This window comes from Eleutherodactylus coqui, chromosome 4 (genome assembly GCF_035609145.1).
Source record: "Eleutherodactylus coqui strain aEleCoq1 chromosome 4, aEleCoq1.hap1, whole genome shotgun sequence".
Lineage (NCBI taxonomy): Eukaryota > Metazoa > Chordata > Amphibia > Anura > Eleutherodactylidae > Eleutherodactylus > Eleutherodactylus coqui.
Genome location: NC_089840.1, coordinates 256,094,827 through 256,115,009, shown reverse-complemented (window position 1 = coordinate 256,115,009; position 20,183 = coordinate 256,094,827). Strand labels below are relative to the sequence as shown.

At 44.3% G+C, this 20,183-nt stretch overlaps 1 protein-coding gene across 1 annotated transcript in view; it reads left to right on the top strand.

Annotated features, from left to right (window-relative positions):
• The window catches only part of ADAM12 (ADAM metallopeptidase domain 12), a 465,263-nt gene that overhangs the window by 232,351 nt on the left and 212,729 nt on the right, over nt 1-20,183 (top strand). The window contains exon 5 of the mRNA XM_066601144.1: nt 15,782-15,858. Coding sequence (XP_066457241.1) covers nt 15,782-15,858 — 77 coding nt within the window. The remainder of the gene's footprint in view (nt 1-15,781; nt 15,859-20,183) is intronic.

Sequence of the window (20,183 nt, the reverse complement as noted above, 5' to 3'; positions counted from 1 at the left end):
AGCATTATAGTTGGGGCCCTGTTACAGGTTTTGCATTGGGGCCCAGGAGCTTCAAGTTACAGCTCTGCCTAAGGCCTTATGCCCATGGCCGTGACAAACTCCACTAGCAGAATATCGCAGCGGAGTCTGCCACGGCGTCCCCCAAAACCCCCATACTTACCACTCCAGATCCGCCATACGCATTCCGCATGGAGGGCCAGCGCACATGAGCAGTACAACACATGGCGCACCGGCAGTGTCAGATGATGCGGCCGTTGATGGGCAATTAGAGATGAGCGAGCACCAAAATGCTCAGGTGCTCGTTATTCTAGTCAAGCTTTTCATAATATTCGAGAGCTATATTCGAGTAATGAACCCCATTGAAGTTAATGGGGGACCCGAGCATTTTTGCAATGGACCAGCTGCTTGCTGATCTCTCTCTCCCTCTCTCCCAGCCACATACTGCTGTGGACATGCGCACATTACACGTCACAGCAGGAAATGCTAATGCATGGAGGGATCAAACACGGCGCGGTACTCGCTCAAGTAACGACCACCATCAACATGTGATACTTCCGCTGTGCTACAGTGGAAGTATAGCGTGACGGCCGGCTTCCATTGACTACAATGGAAGCCGGGCCGTGCATATTCCCGCGGCACTTAGAACATGCCACAGTTTTTTTCATGCTGCGGAATTCTGCAGCGTGAACATTGAGCTATTAGGTTCAATAGCGTAAAACTCAGCAGAAATCCGGCAGTGGGCATTAGTCCTTAAGGGGTTAGGAGAAGTTGGGGGGCTCCAAGAAAAACTTTTGCACCCGGGTCCATGAGCCTTTAGCTACGCCCTTAAATGCAATCATAGTTCAGAGGAAGGGTATGCAGATACAAGATGGTACAATGCCTCTACAGCTCCACCTAGTAGCAGACAGATTTGCTAGAAGTAAATTTATACTATCTCCTATTTACATATAAAATTTACCAGAGGAGCATAGCATGACTTTTTAACATTCACCCGTCTCCACAAGGAGAAACCGTACCCTTCCTGACCCACATCGAGGCCTCTCACCCTGCCAGCAACCTACGGCACACTGATGAGGGGCAAAAACTCAGAAACAGTCTGTCTGTACATGGTTATCTTTTCCTTCCGGAGAAGACTCTGACTTTGGCTTATATTCCCGGTCATGTTATAGGGCTTGTTAAAAGTTTGGACATTAACTAGTAGGAATTCTACCTTCTAATAGGTGGTGCTGCTGAGGCATTGCAACATCTCCTATTTGCATATCATATTTCCCAGAGGAGCATGGCATGGTCTTTTAAGTCTCCTCATGCCTAAAGGAGGTCTTCACAAGGAGAAACTGTACCCCTTCTGATTCAAAAGGTGATTAATGGTTTCTTCTCTTTTTATACACTCTGCCCAACTTTGAAAATATTGGAAAACCCCTTTAACCCTTTCCAATCCAGTGTCTGACCTCTGAAGACATTATGATTTAAGGCTGTAAACCTCCGATGTTGGAAGACGTCCATCGGGGTTCTCTTACTGTATATTGCCAGCCTCTCTGCTATCGGAGCCTAACCAACGTGTCACCTCATGCAGTACTGGCTTTAGCCAGCATATAGCACTGTTGTATAATGGCAGAATAAGAGTAACCCCCCCTAGGAAAATCTTGTAAGGCTATGTTCACACAGTGTGGATTTGCCATGGATTTTCCATGCAGACCCTCCATGGCATTAACAGTAGCAGCAAAGGGATGAGATTTTTAAAATCGCGTCCACAGACTGTGAAAAAAATCCACATAAACCCTCTGCAGAAATTGACATGCAGTGCAGATTTTAAAACCATAGCATGTCAATTATAGACGGGATACGCTGCGGAGTCCATCCCTCCCTAATGAGGGGGTAAATTCTGCACCAAAATCCTCATTAAAATCCACCAAATGGATTCGTCCCATGTGGACGCAGCCTAATAGGTGGGACTGTAGATACATTGTTCCTTCTCCCATTTGCAGTACAATGATAGTAAACACAGTGATGTCATAGTACAGGGATAATAAACAGTGATGTCATAGTACAAAGTTAGTAAATACAGGTTTTACAAAAATATGTATTTTTGTATTTTAACAAACTTGGAGACGAAGTTGTCAGAAGAAGCTTCTGTTTATAGATAAGCAATATGTGGTTATTCAGAAACATTAGGCATAACTTGACTAAGAATATGCTTATCTCTAACGTGAGTGGGGTCTGGTAACAATCTGGCATAAATCAGAAAGATCAGCAACACACGTCGACTGTAGAACACGTGGTAGTGCCACCCAACCCAGCAATAATGGTCACCCGCACATGGCCTGAAAGTAACACTAGTGTTGTCCAATAACTTGTTCGTCACTGGCGGATGAATATGTGTCCCTTGGGTGTTGGCTCAGGCTTGCATATTATAACTGGCAGGTCTGCATTTAAGTCATTACCCACGTGCACACGTTGGATCTTTTCCTGAGAGCCTCCCACATGTATCTCCAGCGTGTTCAGTGCCATAAAGCAGATGCCATATCCTTGGAGGACTGTTGGGGGTACCCTGATTCACAGAGCTGCAGGACGATGTGACTCCTTTGTAGCTGTAGTCCCTGCAGCTTTGTTCTCTTGGTGACTTTGGTTCTGGAAGCGTTATGAAGCTGTACTTCTCCAATACCGTGTGCCTACTTTGTGGACCTGTCCCCCTCTAACAGGCACAGATCCAGGACAAGTCTCAAATGGCTCTCCAAGCCAACTCCTCCCTCCTTTGGCAGCTCTCTCCCGACAACACAGTCTCTCTTAAGGCACAGTAACACTGCAATTGCTCTCCAGCTTGCAGATCTCTATGGTCTCAAGTCCTCTAGATCTCCCACCTGACCTCTGAAGCCAATGAGAAGTCGCATACAACACTCCATGGGGAAATGCACAAACTGCAATAATGTAGGATGGCCAGTAGAGATTGCTCTTATATGAAGCCAAATTACATAACTATAGGAACCATAACAAAGCTTGTTACAGCTCAAATTTGAATCTGGGCTTCCTCTATACAATGTTACATTACAGGGATAGCTACATAATGAATGAATAAAAAATTCCAGAGTGGCCCTTTAAATGCAGATCTGTCTGCTGTACTATGGCAAATCATGTCTTCCAACTTTTAGCCAAATTCTTTTGACCCTAGCTGTTGGCTGAATTAACGTTAAACAACAGATTTATTATTGCATTTATAGCCTGAAGTCTTCTGAGACGGCAATCACTCAGCATGGGAGTCACTGGATTGTATGTGAAAGAGATGTAAAAACATGGAGATCAGCGCTTAATCAGGAGTAATATGTCCTCTGGAAACTGAATCAGCAAAATGTTGTGTTTTATAGGTGTTTTTGTGTTGTTCGTTGCTTGTTATTCATGCTTGATTTGGTGGTGAAGCGTTCCTCTTTGCTGGTTTATTGTTCCCATTCAATGGCTGCTATAAAGGACTTGTCTGGTTTAGATAAACTCTTTTTCTAATAACCTATTAGGCAATTCTGAGATGATAGAGGAGGCCGGGCCGCCATCAATTAGGGTCTTTTTACATGGGGTGACTGCTGGGCACAGTGAATGAAGGCAGCATGGGCCGGGGATCGTTCCGGCCCAACCAACTCTTTTTACAGTAAACAGGCAGTCGTGCATAGATGATTGACTGCCTGTTTACACGGGCTGATCGTCATTTGATTTTTTTTTTATCTGCCTACACAATCTGAATGATGAATGAATTTGTCATTCACATTTAGACCCCATTTCCACTGAAAGATGATCGCTCAAAAATCGCTCAGTTTAAGTGACAGTTTTGAGCGATCATCTTTGCATAGTCTATAGTAGCTAATTAGCTACTAAAGTGCTATGCAGGCGGAGCCGGACACCTGCATAGGCAAACAGCTGCATTGTTCTCCACGCTTACAGCTCCCGTCCCGCTGTGAACTACCAGTGCGACACGAGCTGAAAGAATCTTATCAGCGCTGCCGACTGTGATAACAGCCTGCACCGCTGATAAGAGTTCATCGCTCAATTCTAGAAAACTATAATTGAGCGAGGAACGAATCGCGCACAAAAACCGCACAATGTCCATGCATTTAGACGCAGCGGTTATCGCTCAAAAGATGGCTTTGAGCGAATTTTGAGCATGAATCTTTGTGTCTAAATGGGCCTTTACACTGAACAATTATCGTTCAAATTCCAGTGATCCAGGGAGAATCTGAACGATAATCGTTCACTGTAAAAGGGCAACATCTCTCTCTCTCTCAAGGACATGGCACCTTCTTCCATTACAAGACCAGCCCATGAGTTACAGTAAATACCATGTAATGCTTTGTTACACCTATGGAGGCACTGCAGTTAAACTTAACACCTAGGGCTTATTCACACGAACGAGAATCATGCATTGCGAGACACACAAAACTCAGCTGGTCAGTGGGGATCCCAAGTGGCTGACTCCTGCCAATCATCTTACGATGACCTGTCCTGAAGATACGTCATCAATAAAAATAAATCTAAAGGGTCCAAGACAACCCCTAAGAGGAGTTGTCTCATTTCTAGATGTTTTGCTGCAGCTCCATACATTGTGCAATGGCCTGGGTTGGTACTGCAGACTGAAATCTATTGAAATTCATAAAACTCAGCCTGCAGTACCAACCCAGTCCACTGCACAATGTATGGAGCTGCAGCAAAACAGCTAGAAATGAGACAACAAAGATTTTTTTGGTATTTTCCTTTTTACTTTTCAAAAGCCATAGCTTTTTTTTTCTGTTGCCATAAGCATCTGTTGTGCAGAGAGCAGTAGTTTTCATTGCCACCATCTTAGCGTACTAATGTAATATAATTTTTGGGGGGATAGGGTAAAAGAACACATTAGTTCTGCCATATTGTATGTTTTTCACTATTCACTATGCGGTATAAACTACATGCTATCTTTTTCTACGGATCAGTATCATTTAGGCTGTGTTCACACTGAGCATCCTCAAGCTGCGGAAGTTACCCGCACAATACCTGTGTGCAAACTTACTTGCGTCACGGAATTCAAATCTGTGACATGTCAATTTTGTCGCCATCTCTGCTGCGGAACTCACCCCCTCTCAATGAGAGCGTGAATTCCGCACAGGAATTCGCAATGAACCCTGCTTTAACCCTTTGAAATCCAATTTTGGATTCAGGGTTTTCTAGGGGGCTTTCGCTTTCTGCCATTATACAATGGAGCCAGCTGCTAGCTAGAGCCAGTATTGCAGTATGTGACATGCTGGAGAGGCCTCTGACAACAGAGCGGCCAGTAATCTACAGTAAGAATACCCTGCCGGACGTCTTCCGACATCGGAGCTGTACAGCCTTCAATCAGAATGTCTTTAGACGCCAGACAGTTGATTAGAAAGGACTTGTTAAGGGAGAGTTAACATATTAATACACAGAACAGTATGTAATTATATGTAAATGATGCACTATAATATGTTCATTGGGCAGTAATAATGCTGTCAGACTTACTGGAGGACCCCCAGAAAGGGCCAAAATGAAGGCCACAGGAGGTACTTGGTGTTGAAAACTCCATCATAATATTGTGCTTCATTTTTGGGATGTCCAATTTAGAAAAACCCCTTTCCATACATCCTATTAAGGAGCTCTGACTTAAAAGAGGTGGTCCTCTGTTCAGAATGCTCATCTCTTGGCCAGAATGAAGAGTGGTTCCAAAGATTGTCTCTTCCCCTTGGAGGACGTGTCCTGTCCTGCCTTACACAGACAACCTATTGATAAGATTTGGTACTGTGTAATTCTTCATTTCACCTGTGGTGGCACTGCAGGGAAATTGAACACTTATGGCTCAGACAGTATCTCTACAAGTTATAGTTGATTAATTGATACTTTGTGATCTGCTTAGTGTCAAGGAATCCCTTCATGGTCTGGCCTCGTTGATGGGTGGAGTATAAGGCATCTGGAAATCGATGGCTTCTGAGTAGTAAATCTGGAACTAAACACAATGGATAACCTGCTATCCTGGGATACACCTATATGTTATCCTTTCTTACCCACTGAAGACCCCTTTACACATAACCAACTTTGATTAAAGGGGTTGTCCTCTTTTCCACTGATGACCTATCCTTTGACTGGACGATCAGCTGTTGGAAGGGCATCCTGAGCGGCGGACCTCCGTCCATCCATTACTGATGACCTATCCAGAGGATTGGTCATCAGTGGAAGAGAGGTCAGACAACCCCTTTAAGCACAATGGAAGTCAATGGCATCTGATAATCCAAACCTTCGAATGTGATTTTGGCCATTTTTGCCTTTTGTGTATAGTTGTAAAACAAAGGCAAAATAAGCCAGATAAAAAAAAAACTGAATGTAATAGCTAACAATAACATTTCTTGTAGCGATCCTGGCATCAGTATATCTACCATAAATGGGAATGAAACAGGTTTGGTGAGCAAATCCTTGTCTAAAGGGGTTTATCGTCATTTCCAATCAATTACACTATTTTTCTGAGAAAAATAATCTGGACAAGTTTAATAAAAGAAATTCTTCTTAAGGTTGAAGACTTAAAGCAGTTTGATTCAATGAAGGGCCATCTTATTAGAGACCATCTAATAGCACATTGGACCTTGTTTGGTCCTCAGGACCGCAGCAGTTCAGCGTGTTATCCATCCACATGTATTACACTTGCCACACAGGGTCAGGAATGCTATCTTATCTCCTTAGGGAGAGCACCTAGAAGGCGAGTGAGGAGACTTATATTGCCATTCATGCTCCTCTGGGTAATATGCAAATCAGTGAGATGGAACAATATCTCTGCAGCGCCACCTATTGGAAGACAGCATTTCTGCAAGTCAATGTTAGACTCTTTATACAAGCCTTGTAACAATGATTAGGAATTGCCACAGTATTACTGCACCTACGCCACCCTGACAGGAAGGGGTCATCGATTCATGCTGTTTAAACCAAATTCTGCGCGTCCTCTCAGCACGGTATAATAGAAATCTGGATTATTCTGACCAGGAGATGTGTTTTCGCTGCTCAGTAATACAATTTCTGCGCTCTTTTTCCCACTGAAGTCTCTCCCTTTCTGTTTCTCTTAGACAGCAATGATGCTGAAACTGGTCATCTGCTGTTATAGCCCATCCGTGCTCAGGAACAATGAGAGTTGTGCTTTTGGACACGAGTTGGAGTACTAGCATTGTATTCAGCTGCACTTTGAGTGTGCAGCGCCTGTTCAGCAGAACGATTCCTGACATCCTCCTCTGACCCCTTTCACTGACAAATTGTTTCTATACAAGGGATCCCCTTTTGCGGGATGCTTTTTCTTGATCACACTATTCTCGATATACTCTCAACACCATTACACAGTAAAACTCCACAAGGTTGGCTGTGGCCTCAGGTAGTGTAAGTAGCAAAAAAGAACCACGGCACTCACTCGACCCCACCAGAAAAGAAAACTTGGGGGTGGGAGGGGACAGAGAGAAATTCAAAAGGTTTCCTTCTCTGTAGCGAAAATATTCATGCAAAGCCAGCAACGGGGCTATGGACCTAAGCCCCTTCCACGATTCCAATACAATAGAAAAGCTGTGGCAGCATGTAATGGTGCAAAAAATAGCTTCTTGATTAAAGGAGCATATTTTATTGTTTCACAGTTTTAAAAGAGGCGACGTTTCGACCTACAAACAAGGTCTTTTTCAAGCCGACAAACTAGTGAAAACACGGTTCAGACTCCATGTTCCGTATATGCTATTGCCTCAGGTAGTGTAGCACCGATGACCAGGAGTTTTGGGATCGCTGGGTTCTACCATTTCAATATGGATTCAAACTGAAACTGATCCACGGAAAACTGGCTCACCTGATTTTATGCTGTACTTCGGTTCACGGGTCTCGTTTCCATACAAAAAAAAGCTCAAATCGTGAAAGAGCCGAAGTGTCTAATAAAATTACCATTTAGTATATGACTTTCACGGATGTTTTTGGTCTGTAGACTTTCACAGATGTTCTTGGTCTGTAGACTTTCATGGATGTTTTTGGTCTACAGACTTTCATGGATGTTTTTGGTCTACAGACTTTCACGGATGTTTTTGGTCTGTAGACTTTCACGGATGATTTTGGTCTGTAGCCTTTTTTATGGATGTTTTTGGTCTGCAGACTTTCATGGATGTTTTTGGTCTACAGACTTTCACGGATGTTTTTGGTCTGCAGACTTTCACAAATGTTTTTGGTCTGCAGACTTTCACAAATGTTTTTGGTCTGCAAACTTTCACAGATGTTTTTGGTCTGTAGACTTTCACGGATGTTTTTAGTATATAGACTTTCACGGATGTTTTTGGTCTGCAGACTTTCACGGATATTTTTGGTCTGTAGACTTTCACTGATGTTTTTGGTCTGTAGACTTTCACGGATGTTTTTAGTCTGTAGACTTTTATGGATGTTTTTGGTCTGTAGACTTTCACGGATGATGTTGGTTGTAGACTTTCATGGATGTTTTTGGTCTGTAGACATTCACAGATGTTTTTCGTCTGCAGACTTTCACAGATGTTTTTGGTCTGCAGACTTTCACGAATGTTTTTGGTCTGTAGACTTTCACGGATGTTTTTGGTCTACAGACTTTCACCAATGTTTTTGGTCTGTAGACTTTCACGGATGTTTTTGGTCTGCAGACTTCCACGGATGTTTTTGGTCAGTAGACTTTCACGGATGTTTTTTGTCTGCAGACTTTCACGGATGTTTTTTGTCTGCAGACTTTCACGTATGTTTTTGGTTTGTAGACTTTCACGGATGTTTTTGGTCTGTAGACTTTCATGGATGTTTTTTGTCTGCAGACTTTCACAGATGTTTTTGATCTGTAGACTTTCACGGATGTTTTTGGTCTACAGACTTTCACGGATGTTTTTGGTCTGTAGACTTTCACAGATGTTTTTGGTCTGCAGACTTTCACGGATGCTTTTGGTCTATGAATATAGAACAAAATAGGACATGCTGCTTTTTTTTTAATGCACATTGGTCCCTGTAAAAAAAACAAAATAAATCGCATATCTGATTACACTAATTTAATTCAATGGGTCCATATTCAGTCAAAAAATTTGGACAGAAAATACGCCCGTGTGATGGTAAGCACCCCAACAGGCATTTTGCAAATGCTTCGTCTTGGAGTGCAGTATACCATAAAGCTAGATTACATTTGTGCAGTAGTAAAGCTTCTAGTCTGTCTTCCATTCCTGAATATTATAAATCTGTACACGAGCGTCATCTTGTCTTCAGAGCTAGCAATCCATTCTTATTAACAAATATACCCATTACAACATTTTCCAATTTTCAGCCCATTATTTTGTAAAATGCTGAATTTTTCTTGCACGTTTCCGAGTTCCTTTGTGTAGATGAAGTTACCAAACGTATGACAGTTCAGCTTAGGGCCTGAGACAGGTTTGCATTAGTCAGCCATGGAGCGGATTGCTCTCGAAATTTGATCTGTCACACTTTATTTTAAATTAAACCTAATTTTGGTGATTGCAAGAAATATGTTCTGCTCCTCATACTTACGGGAAATGTTTGATCTTTTCCAAGTAGCTGTAGAAACTTGGATATGACCAGGTAGAAGAATTTCAGTTGAAGGCTTGGAGAGGAAGGGGACAATATTAGTTTTATAGTTCAGTCTTCAAGTGCCTCCAGCAGGTGAAGAGAAGGATTTTGATTGCATTGGCCCTTGTTTGTACTTGGGTTGGGTAATCTGCTGTGAAAATGCCTAATTATTTCCACATTTTCAATGGGAAATCTATAATTAGCTGTTTTCCAGTTGAAGGAAAATGCCCTGAAATATTTTTCAAAACCTGCCGTTTCAATGACCCGTGTTCTAAATAAAAACATACTAGAACACTTCTTTTACGTTTGAGCTGGACGCAAAACACCTTGTCCGGATCGCACATAATTTATAGTTCAAGGAGGTCGGATATATTCTCAATATTCTAACTGGAAGAAGACAAAGTGTGGCAAATGAAACCAAAAATAAGGGATTATGAAATCTGTCTCTATCTAAAAGTGGAGCACTCGTCCTGATGAGGACAACCCTGCATCAGGAACCTGGGGCAACCCTGACTCTCTCTAGTTGGAAACAGGGATAATGTTTGTTATAGAAAAAAACAAGGGATGGAAGCAAGAATGCACTGAACTAGCAAAATAGTCAGAAGATAAATGTCACAAAACCCTAAGATATCCTTTACACTTAACAGACCTGTCTGAAAATAAAGCAGAGCTGGAGCTGCCAGCACCTACAGACTAGAAGAATAACCAGTGCCCTCAATGAGGAGGAGCCATAATAAGTGTATACAGACAGGTGCTGATTGGCCAGCTGGGACACACCTTTCCCAGCCAATCAATCCATCCACATACGTACAGAGAAGTGGACACATTGGCATCCAATGCCAGAATGACACTGAGCATGTGCCGGTGCGTCGATCACATGGCCTGGGGTTCACACCGTGACGTCACCTCCCGGTCTTAATCCTACACTGCCAGTGAGCCATTACAACTGGTTGAATCAGGACCTGTCTACTGCACAATAGACACTCATTATGGACAGATCAGTCTTGAGGACTGTTACCGTCAGGACAGGAGCTTGGACTCATTATGTCACTGTTGAATTAGGCTAGACTAAAGGCGGGGATTACAGAATTTAAAGGATTTTACAATCTTCATGACAAATACCGCTTATTGGGTGTAGATGTTGTGAAGGGAAACCCCTGTTCATATCATGTTGGGAGCCCTACATGGGAGGTATACATGGAGAAGACTCTGAACATATACAGGAAATCTGATGGAAGGCTTATCCCACTATATTGGCACATAATGAACAGCCAGTTTATTAGAGACCCCCATCCAGTAGCATGTTGGGCCTCCTTTGGCCTTCATAACCACAGAAATTCATCATGGCATCCATCCACAGGTATCAGAGGATGTGGCAAGAAAACATTCCCCACACCAGTACTCCTCCATCAATCTGAACTGGTAACACCTGATAGGAAGGGTTCAGTGATTCATTCTGCTTGCACTAAATTCTGACCTCCCATCAACACGGTGCAACAGAACTTTGGATTCATCTGACCAGGAGATGTGTGTCCTCTGCTCTGTAAACCAATTTTTGGTCTTTGGCCAACTGGAGTCTCGGCTTTCTGTTTCTCAACCGAAATGGCGCTAGAACCGGTCATCTGCTGTTATATCCTCTCTATGCCAAGGATTAATGGATTGTGAATTCAGACACATTGGTTGGAGCATCAGCGTTGCATACAATTTCCTTGACTGTGCAGTGACTATTCGTCAGAACGCTTCCTGACATCCTCCTCTGACCCCTTTTGGCAACGAGTTGTTTGTGTCCACAGGATCCCCTTTCGCTGTATATTTTCCTCGATCGCACCCTACTCAATATACTCTCCACACTGCTGCATGAGAAATCCCCACAAAGTTGGCAATTAAATTCTGGTTCCAGCTAGTCTGGCACCGATGACCATTCCTCATTAGAAATCGCTCCAATTGCTAGATTTCCCCCTCTAATGTGGATTCATACTGAAACTGATCCACGGAAAACATCACTCGATTTTATGCTGTTTTCTGGGATCACGCCTCTAATTTCCATACAGGGAAGCTCCAATGATGAAAGACCAGTAGCTCTAATAAAATGCCCATTCCGTGTACATTGCCATACATCCCCCTCTCTATAGAAACACCCCCCAACAGCTGAGTTCCCATCAGTGCTATGTTGTGGGTGGAAGTGCCTGCGGGGGCTTGCTGTCCGTTAATAAAAGTCTTCTTGGGGACTGAAAACTGTCCTGTTCATGTCTGTCCTACAGAGTTGCTTGGATAACTTTGGTGCTGGAACCCTCCTGCAACTTTTATCAAACCACTGGGCAGCGTACAAGTCGATATTTTAAGGTTTCCTGGAACTGAAATGCTTAAATTTGCTTAAATTTCAAAATGTTGAATCGACATGTTAGTTTTTGAATACTTCCTAACTGTAAAATAAAAGCTACCAACGGCTGAATACAGTTCTTTTAGGTATTTCCAGTCTTTGCCAGCTGCCATACCCCAGACATACCTTTATTTTGATGAATGACCACTATAGAACTTGTACTGTTCTGCCTCCACTGGCTTCTCTCATAGAACACTATGTGCACAAATGTATAGTATTACAGCTTTTGTTTTAACAGCTTTAAGTCGAGTATTTGCAGATGAAAAGTCTTAGGGATGATGTGTAATAGATTCCTCTAAGTCTAACAGCATTATGTTCTTCACCGGGAAATGAGGCTGGGGGTTTGGCAGCGCTTCATATGTTCCAGACTCTCCATAGCAGCCATCATCTAAGGAGTTGAGGTCATGTACTGGAATGAGAGATATCTCTTATCACATGTTTAGGGGGAAAGAAGTCCTTGTCTTTTGAAGTAGGGTCATAAGGAGTAGGTGGAGGGTGATGCATAGTCCAAACGGAGGAAACTATGAAAGGGAACATCTATGTCGAGTGCAGTGTTATATCCCTGTCAAACACACACCATTACCCAAGATGAGAAATGCTCTTCACTAAGTCTTATGTAAATATTGAATGGAGGCCTGAGCAAGAATCAAAAGTAATGTTTATTTCCATATCTTAATACTTAGTTGGACCTTTGTCCCTAATGACATCAGATACTCTCTGTGGCCTACTTGATGCTAATGTCTAATACACATTAGCTGGTTTTTCCCTCCATTCGTCCTGCAAACGTCTGGCGAATTGAAGATGCATTGGCCCAACTGCAATAGTTGCAAAGCGCATCGTCGTTGGACAGTTAAGCAATGGAAGAACGTTTTATGATGAATTACACTACTCCATCTTCAAATCAGATGAAGTACCTGGGTGTGGAGGATGCCTAGAGAACGACTTCTGCCTGAGGGTGTAGTCACACGGGTGTTTTTAGCGCGATTGGCAGGTGTGTTTGCGATCCACATCTATATAGACACAATGCTTTGCAATGGGAGCGGTCACATGTCCGTTTTTTATGCGGATGCAGCGAAAATTATATGACACAACAATGTAATTGCGTTCTGCGCAAATCGGTGTTCCTGTATGTGTGCTCAATGGGGTCGGCGGCCGACCCCATTGAGAACATATACTAAAGATCATTCTCCTCTGTCACAGCTGTGGCAGAGGAGAACGATGTCCTCCCCATTAAATTCAATGGAGCCGGCAATACAGCCGGCTCCATTGAAAGCAATATGCTGCCGCCAAGTCCTGTAGTAATTTTCGGGGAAGGGCTTAAAATATAAGCCCTTCCCTGAAAACCATCCAAAAAAAAATATATATATATATATATATATACACACTCATGAATTCATGAATGGGTGAGTCAGTGCTGCCTCTGATTGGCTGAGGGCTGGGACCAATCAGAGGCAGCCCATTTAGCAGGTGGGGATTTTAAATGCCCGCCTGCTGAATAATACAGAAAGCAGTTCGGCTGGACGCGGCTGATCCCCGGCAGCTGCAGAAAGATAAGTATATATATTTTTTTATTTTTTACCGTTATGGTCTGGAAATGTTTTACTTGGCATGTTTTGGTCTGTTTGTTGTAGTGATAAAAACCATGAACATGGAGGTGAAGCCTGCATTCTAGACGATAATGTGACAATACTCTGGGAATGGTCAGCCATACTTCCAACAAGACAACTTGCTTTGTAACGTTATTTTAAGCATAAGAATACATATACTGAACATCTTGGGACGAACTGTACTGTCAGTTCAGGAAATATGAGCAACGATCAATTCGCCAGACGTTTGCTGGATGAATGGAGGGTAATACCAGCTGAAATGTATTAGATGTTAGTAGAAAGTATGCCACGAAGAGTATTCAATGTCATTTAGGCCAACAGAGGCCCCACTAAGTATTAACCCTTTCCAATCCACTGTCTGAAGACATTCTGATTGAAGGCTGTACAGCTCCGATGTCGGAAGACGTCGTCAGGGTATTCTTACTGTATATTACTGGCCACTCTGTTGTTGGAAGGGCATCTCCAGCATGTCCCAGAGTGCAATACTGGCTCTAGCCAGCAGATGGCGTCTTTGTATAATGGCAGAAAGAGAAACCCCCACCTAGGAAACCCTGAATCCAAAATTGAATTGGAAAGGGTTAACATAAGGAAATAAATGCTACTTTTGAGTGTTACTCAGATGTCCAATTACTTTGGGATGATAATGCACTAATAAGTTTTCCTTATTTGCTTGAGGCTCTGCATGAACCTAAAACATCTGGCTTGGCTGGTATGAGGTAGTTATCTACTTTCAGAAAGATAACTCATCTGCATAATTTTTTTCCCATAAAGCATTGCTTGTAAGTAAGTCTCCATGTAACAGCTGGATCTTTTCATTGAGAACCAACACCCCCAGAAGTTCATCAAAGGCACACCATCTAGCCAACCAGTACCCAGCTCTGTCCTTTACTGTATGTATTTGAAATTTCGACCCCTGCCCAATATACGTTTTTTGATGGTCAAGTCCACTGAATACACATAAATACGTTCTAGCAGTCTTTGAGTGAACACTCACTGTTGGTGTCTCTCACTGGTTCGACTGACTGCAGCAAATGGTATCTTTGAAGACCAAAGCCAACCAGAGACCGTAGCATTGGGTGTTCTTCTGAAGACCAGCAGAGACTGTTCAGTTGAGGATAATTCAAGCAAATGCGTGTTTTCGGGAACAAGTGAGCATTAAGTGCGTAGGCAAAAAAATGGGGAGGGCAATCAGCATCGAACAAGTGTACACCTGCCTACAAAGTTGTTGACAAGTCGTTAAAAGACAATGATTACCTGTTTAGACAGGATGATAATTTAATCAACCAGCGACTAATTTAGATGAACTGAAATGAAGCAACTAGTGAATGAATTCTCGTTCTTCACCCGGTTGGTGGCCATGTTTCACATGGAACAACTGTCCTTTACATTTGCCCTATCGAGTACCTATTCGGACGACAGTGGTCCCATGTAAAGCCACCCTAATCCACCTACTATTTTCCCATGGAGCATTGCTTGTAAATAAGCCTTCATATACCAGCTTGATCTCTTCAATGAGCACTACCGTGTTTCCCTGAAAATAAGACAGTGTCTTATATTAATTTTTGTTCAAAAAGGTTTAACTTTTTTACATGTATAGTTGCCTGGACACTATTTAAATTGACCTTTTTAATTAACTGTTAGCAGGGCTTAATTTTGGAGTAGGGCTTATATTTCAAGCATCCTCAAAAAGCCTGAAAAATCATTTTGCATCCTCAAAAATTCTGGAAAATCATGCTATGTCTTATTTTCAGGGAAACAGGGTAGTACCCCCCCCCCCCCCCCCTTCCCCAATCTCAAGAGACACTTCAGTAAGAATCTATAATACATGCTGTGTGGTATAGTCATTATAATGCTAGATACCCCATGAAACCATGAAGGATCTGCAATGACCAGAATAATATAAAGGAACGCTTTAGGTAAAACCTATCTGCTGTGTTATGCCTAGGGCAGAGCATGACATGGAAATTCGAAGAACAGCAAAGATGGAAGCCATGCAGCACCTCCCCGGGCCTTGTAATAGGCATAACTCAGCTTTTACTGGGTTTTCTCCTAAATCCAGACATTATTTCTTGGCTACTGTCAGATAAATAGCAATTTTTAAAGCAATGATAATGAATAGCAAAGGGGTCCTATAACAAAACTTGGGGCTCCCCTCTACCATGACTAACCATTTAATGTGAGCTGTAAATTCCTTTTGAGACATGGTGACATTTCTTTGCTTTTCTCTTTTAAGGATCGCTGCTACTATCATGGAGAGGTAGAGGGTTATCCTGGCTCATCTGTCAGTTTAAGCATCTGCTCTGGCCTCAGGTAAACCATTATGTATCTTCATGCATGTATTTCTTCTGGAAGTCTTCCTGCAGATTTTAATTTGTAGAAAAGTACTGTAACACAGAACAAGTTCTCTAAGAAGCTTCTGGTACCATAGCGGTCACTGAAGTACTGTTCATATATTTCCATGATTATTAGAACTGTGTAGTAGTCACTAGAATGCTCCATGAATAGTGGTGTAGTCACTAAAATCTGGGTATGATATAGTAATCTCTAGAATGCTCTATGCACTGGTGTAACTATAGGGGATGCAGTTGCACCCGGGCCCAGGAGGCTTAGGGGGCCCACAAGGCCTCTCTTCTTCATATAGGGAGCCCAGTACTATGAATAAAGCATTATAGTTGGGGGCCCTGTTACAGGTTTTGCATTGGGGCCCATGAGCTTCAGGTTATGCCTCTGCGTTAAGGGATTAAGAGAAGTTCTGGGGCCCCAAGATAAACTTTTGCACCCGGGCCCATGAGCCTTTAGCTATGCCCCTGGCTCTATGTATGGTGTAGTAATCACTAGAATGCTCTGTGTACAGTGCAATAATTAGAATTCTCCTTGGTATAATGATCAGTAAAAATGATCTCTGTGGTAGAATGAACAGTAGAATGCTTTCTCCACTAGAATGCTAATTCTAAAGTATAGTAGTGGCCATCAGAATGCTCTGTGTTGGGGGCACCGTTATAACTGAGGTAAGGGTAGCAGTGGTAACCAGAACCTGATGCTTGAGTGCATCCAAGGGCCTTCAGACACATAAGAAAGCATGTACCATGTATAATAACAATGTTATGTGGGGTGCCACGTTACAGGGTTTTCATTGTCGCCTAGGGGGTTCAAAGCTTTGTTTCAGTATGTGTTATAGTGATCATGAGAATTCTTTGTGATCATGGGAATTCTCTAGGCATGATACAATAATAACTAGAATGCTGGCAAACTGAACAGGAAAATGCTCTCTGCATGGTAACATGAAAATTAGAATGCTGTCCGTTATAGAGCGATTAGTAAAACTGCTTTGGAAGTGTCCACTAGAGCAGTAATCATGACAGTAGTTTCGGTGCGGCATAGTCATCTCTAAAATGCTTTATGTATACTACAATGATAATTAGAAAGCTCTGTCAGGTACACAAATCAGTACGATGATCGCTGTAGGATAAAGTAAACGTTAGAATGCTCTCTACATTATGTAGCGATCACAAGAATGCTATCTCCATGGTGGTCACTAACATACTCCATGAGCAGTACAGAAATCATGAATACTTTGTGTATGGTAAATTGATCACTAGCATTCTCTCTGTAGTACAGATCACTAGAGTGCTCTCATTAGAATGCTCTCTACATTATATGACAATCACAAGAATTGGATGACTAAAATACTCTTAACAGTATAGGGATCATGAAAATACTTTGTGTATGGCTGTCGGATCACTAGAATTCTCTGTTGTACTGATCACTAGAGTGCTCTCATTAGAATGCTGTCTACATTACGTAGTGTTCACACGAATGCTACCTCCGTGGTGGCCACTAAAATACTCAGTGACCAATACAAGGATCATGAGGATACTTTGTGTATGGTATATTGATAATTAGAATTCTTTGTCGTAGTGATCAGTGAAGTGCTCTGATTTGAATGCTCTCTATATTATGTAGCGATTAGAGATGAGCGAATGTACTCGTCCGAGCTTGATACTCGTTCGAGTATTAGCATGTTCGAGATGCTCGTTACTGGAGACGAGTACCACGCGATGTTCGAGTTACTTTCACTTTCATCTCTGAGACGTTAGCGCGCTTTTCTGGCCAATAGAAAGACAGGGAAGGCATTACAACTTCCCCCTGCGACGTTCAAGCCCTATACCACCCCCCTGCAGTGAATGGCTGGCGAGATCAGGTGTCACCCGAGTATATAAATCGGCCCCTCCCGCGGCTCGCCACAGATGCATTCTGACATAGTTCAGGGAACGTGCTGCTGGTGCTGGAGCTGCTATAGGGAGAGCGTTAGGAGTTATTTTAGGCTTCAAGAACCCCAACGGTCCTTCTTAGGGCCACATCTAACCGTGTGCAGTAGTGTGGAGGCTGCTTTTTGCAGTGTTGCACTTTTTTTTTTTTTGTATATCGGCCGTGCAGAGCATTGCGTCCTGCAGTAATTTTACATTGTCCAGGGCCAGTAGCGGTGAGGCAGGGACAGAAGACATATTTAGTGTATATAGGCAGTGGGCCTTTCCAAAAACATTTTGGGAAAAAAAATCTATTTGCGCTGCCTGTGACTGTCCTCAGTTTACAGGGTCTCTGCTGGGGGTAGTTGTCCTAATTCATACGCAGCCAGCTAAGTGTTACAGCAGGCTTGCGCAAAATTCTTTCCTGGCTCTGCTGTGCGTTCCGTAAGCGAAGTCAGCTTCCAACCACAGGCCAATAAGCGGCACATTTAATTACAGCGTTCTGTTTCTGCACTACTGGTAATACACCATGCTGAGGGGTAGGGGTAGGCCTAGAGGACGTGGACGCGGGGCGAGGACGCGGAGGCCCAAGTCAGGGTGTGGGCACAGGCCGAGCCAGTGCTGTGGCCAGGGGTAGAGGCAGGGCCAGAGCGAATAATCCACCAACTGTTTCCCAAAGCGCCCCCTCGCGCCATGCCACCCTGCAGAGGCCAAGGTGCTCTAAGGTGTGGCAGTTTTTCACAGAGACGCCTGCCGACCGACGAACAGTGGTGTGCAACCTTTTTCGCGCCAAGATCAGCTGGGGAGCCACCACCACCAGCATGCGCAGGCATATGATGGCCAAGCACCCCACAAGGTGGGCCGAAGGCCGTTCACCGCCTCCGGTTTGCACCACTGCCTCTCCCCCTGTGCCCCAACCTGCCACTGAGATCCAACCCCCCTCTGAGGACACAGGCACGAGTGCCTACCGGCCTGCACCCACACCCTCACCTCCGCTGTCCTCGGCCCCATCCAGCAATGTCTCTCAGCGCAGCGTCCAGACGTCACTAGCACAACTGTTTGAGCGCAAGCGCAAGTACGCCGCCACGCACCCGCACGCTCAAGCGTTAAACGTGCACATAGCCAAATTGATCAGCCTGGAGATGCTGCCGTATAGGCTTGTTGAAAAGGAGGCTTTCAAAAGCATGATGGCGGCGGCGGCCCCGCGCTACTCGGTTCCCAGTCGCCACTACTTTTCCCGATGTGCCGTCCCAGCCCTGCACGACCACGTCTCCCGCAACATTGTACGTGCCCTCACCAACGCGGTTACTGCCAAGGTCCACTTAACAACGGACACGTGGACAAGCACAGGCGGGCAGGGCCACTATATCTCCCTGTCGGCACATTGGGCGAATTTAGTGGAGGCTGGGACAGAGTCAGAGCCTGGGACCGCTCACGTCCTACCCACCCCCAGAATTGCGGGCCCCAGCTCGGTGCTGGTATCTGCGGCGGTGTATGCTTCCTCCACTAAAGCACCCTCCTCCTCCAACGCAACCTCTATCTCGCAATCAAGATGTGTCAGCAACAGCAGCACGTCGCCAGCAGTCGGTGTCGCGCGGCGTGGCAGCACAGCGGTGGGCAAGCGTCAGCAGGCCGTGCTGAAACTACTCAGCTTAGGAGAGAAGAAGCACACGGCCCACGAACTGCTGCAGGGTCTGACAGAGCAGACCGACCGCTGGCTTGCGCCGCTGAGCCTACAACCGGGCATGGTCGTGTGTGACAACGGCCGTAACCTGGTGGAGGCTCTGCAGCTCGGCAGCCTCACGCACGTGCCATGCCTGGCCCATGTCTTTAATTTGGTGGTTCAGCGCTTTCTGAAAAGCTACCCACACTTGTCATACCTGCTCGGAAAGGTGCGCCGGGTCAGCGCACATTTCCGCAACTCCAAGACGGACGCTGCCACCCTGCGGACCCTGCAACATCGGTTTAATCTGCCAGTGCACCGACTGCTGTGCGACGTGCCCACACGGTGGAACTCTACGCTCCACATGTTGGCCAGACTCTATGAGCAGCGTAGAGCTATAGTGGAATACCAACTCCAACATGGGCGGCGTAGTGGGAGTCAGCCTTCTCAATTCTTTACAGAAGAGTGGGCCTGGTTGGCAGCCATCTGCCAGGTCCTTGGAAACTTTGAGGAGTCTACCCAGATGGTGAGCGGGGACGCTGCAATCATTAGCGTCACCATTCCTCTGCTATGCCTCTTGAGAAGTTCCCTGCAAAGCATAAAGGCAGACGCTTTGCGCTTGGAAACGGAGGCGGGGAAGACAGTATGTCACTGGATAGTCAGAGCACCCTCATGTCTATATCTCAGGGCGTTGAGGAGGAGGGGGAGGAGCATGAGGAGGAGGG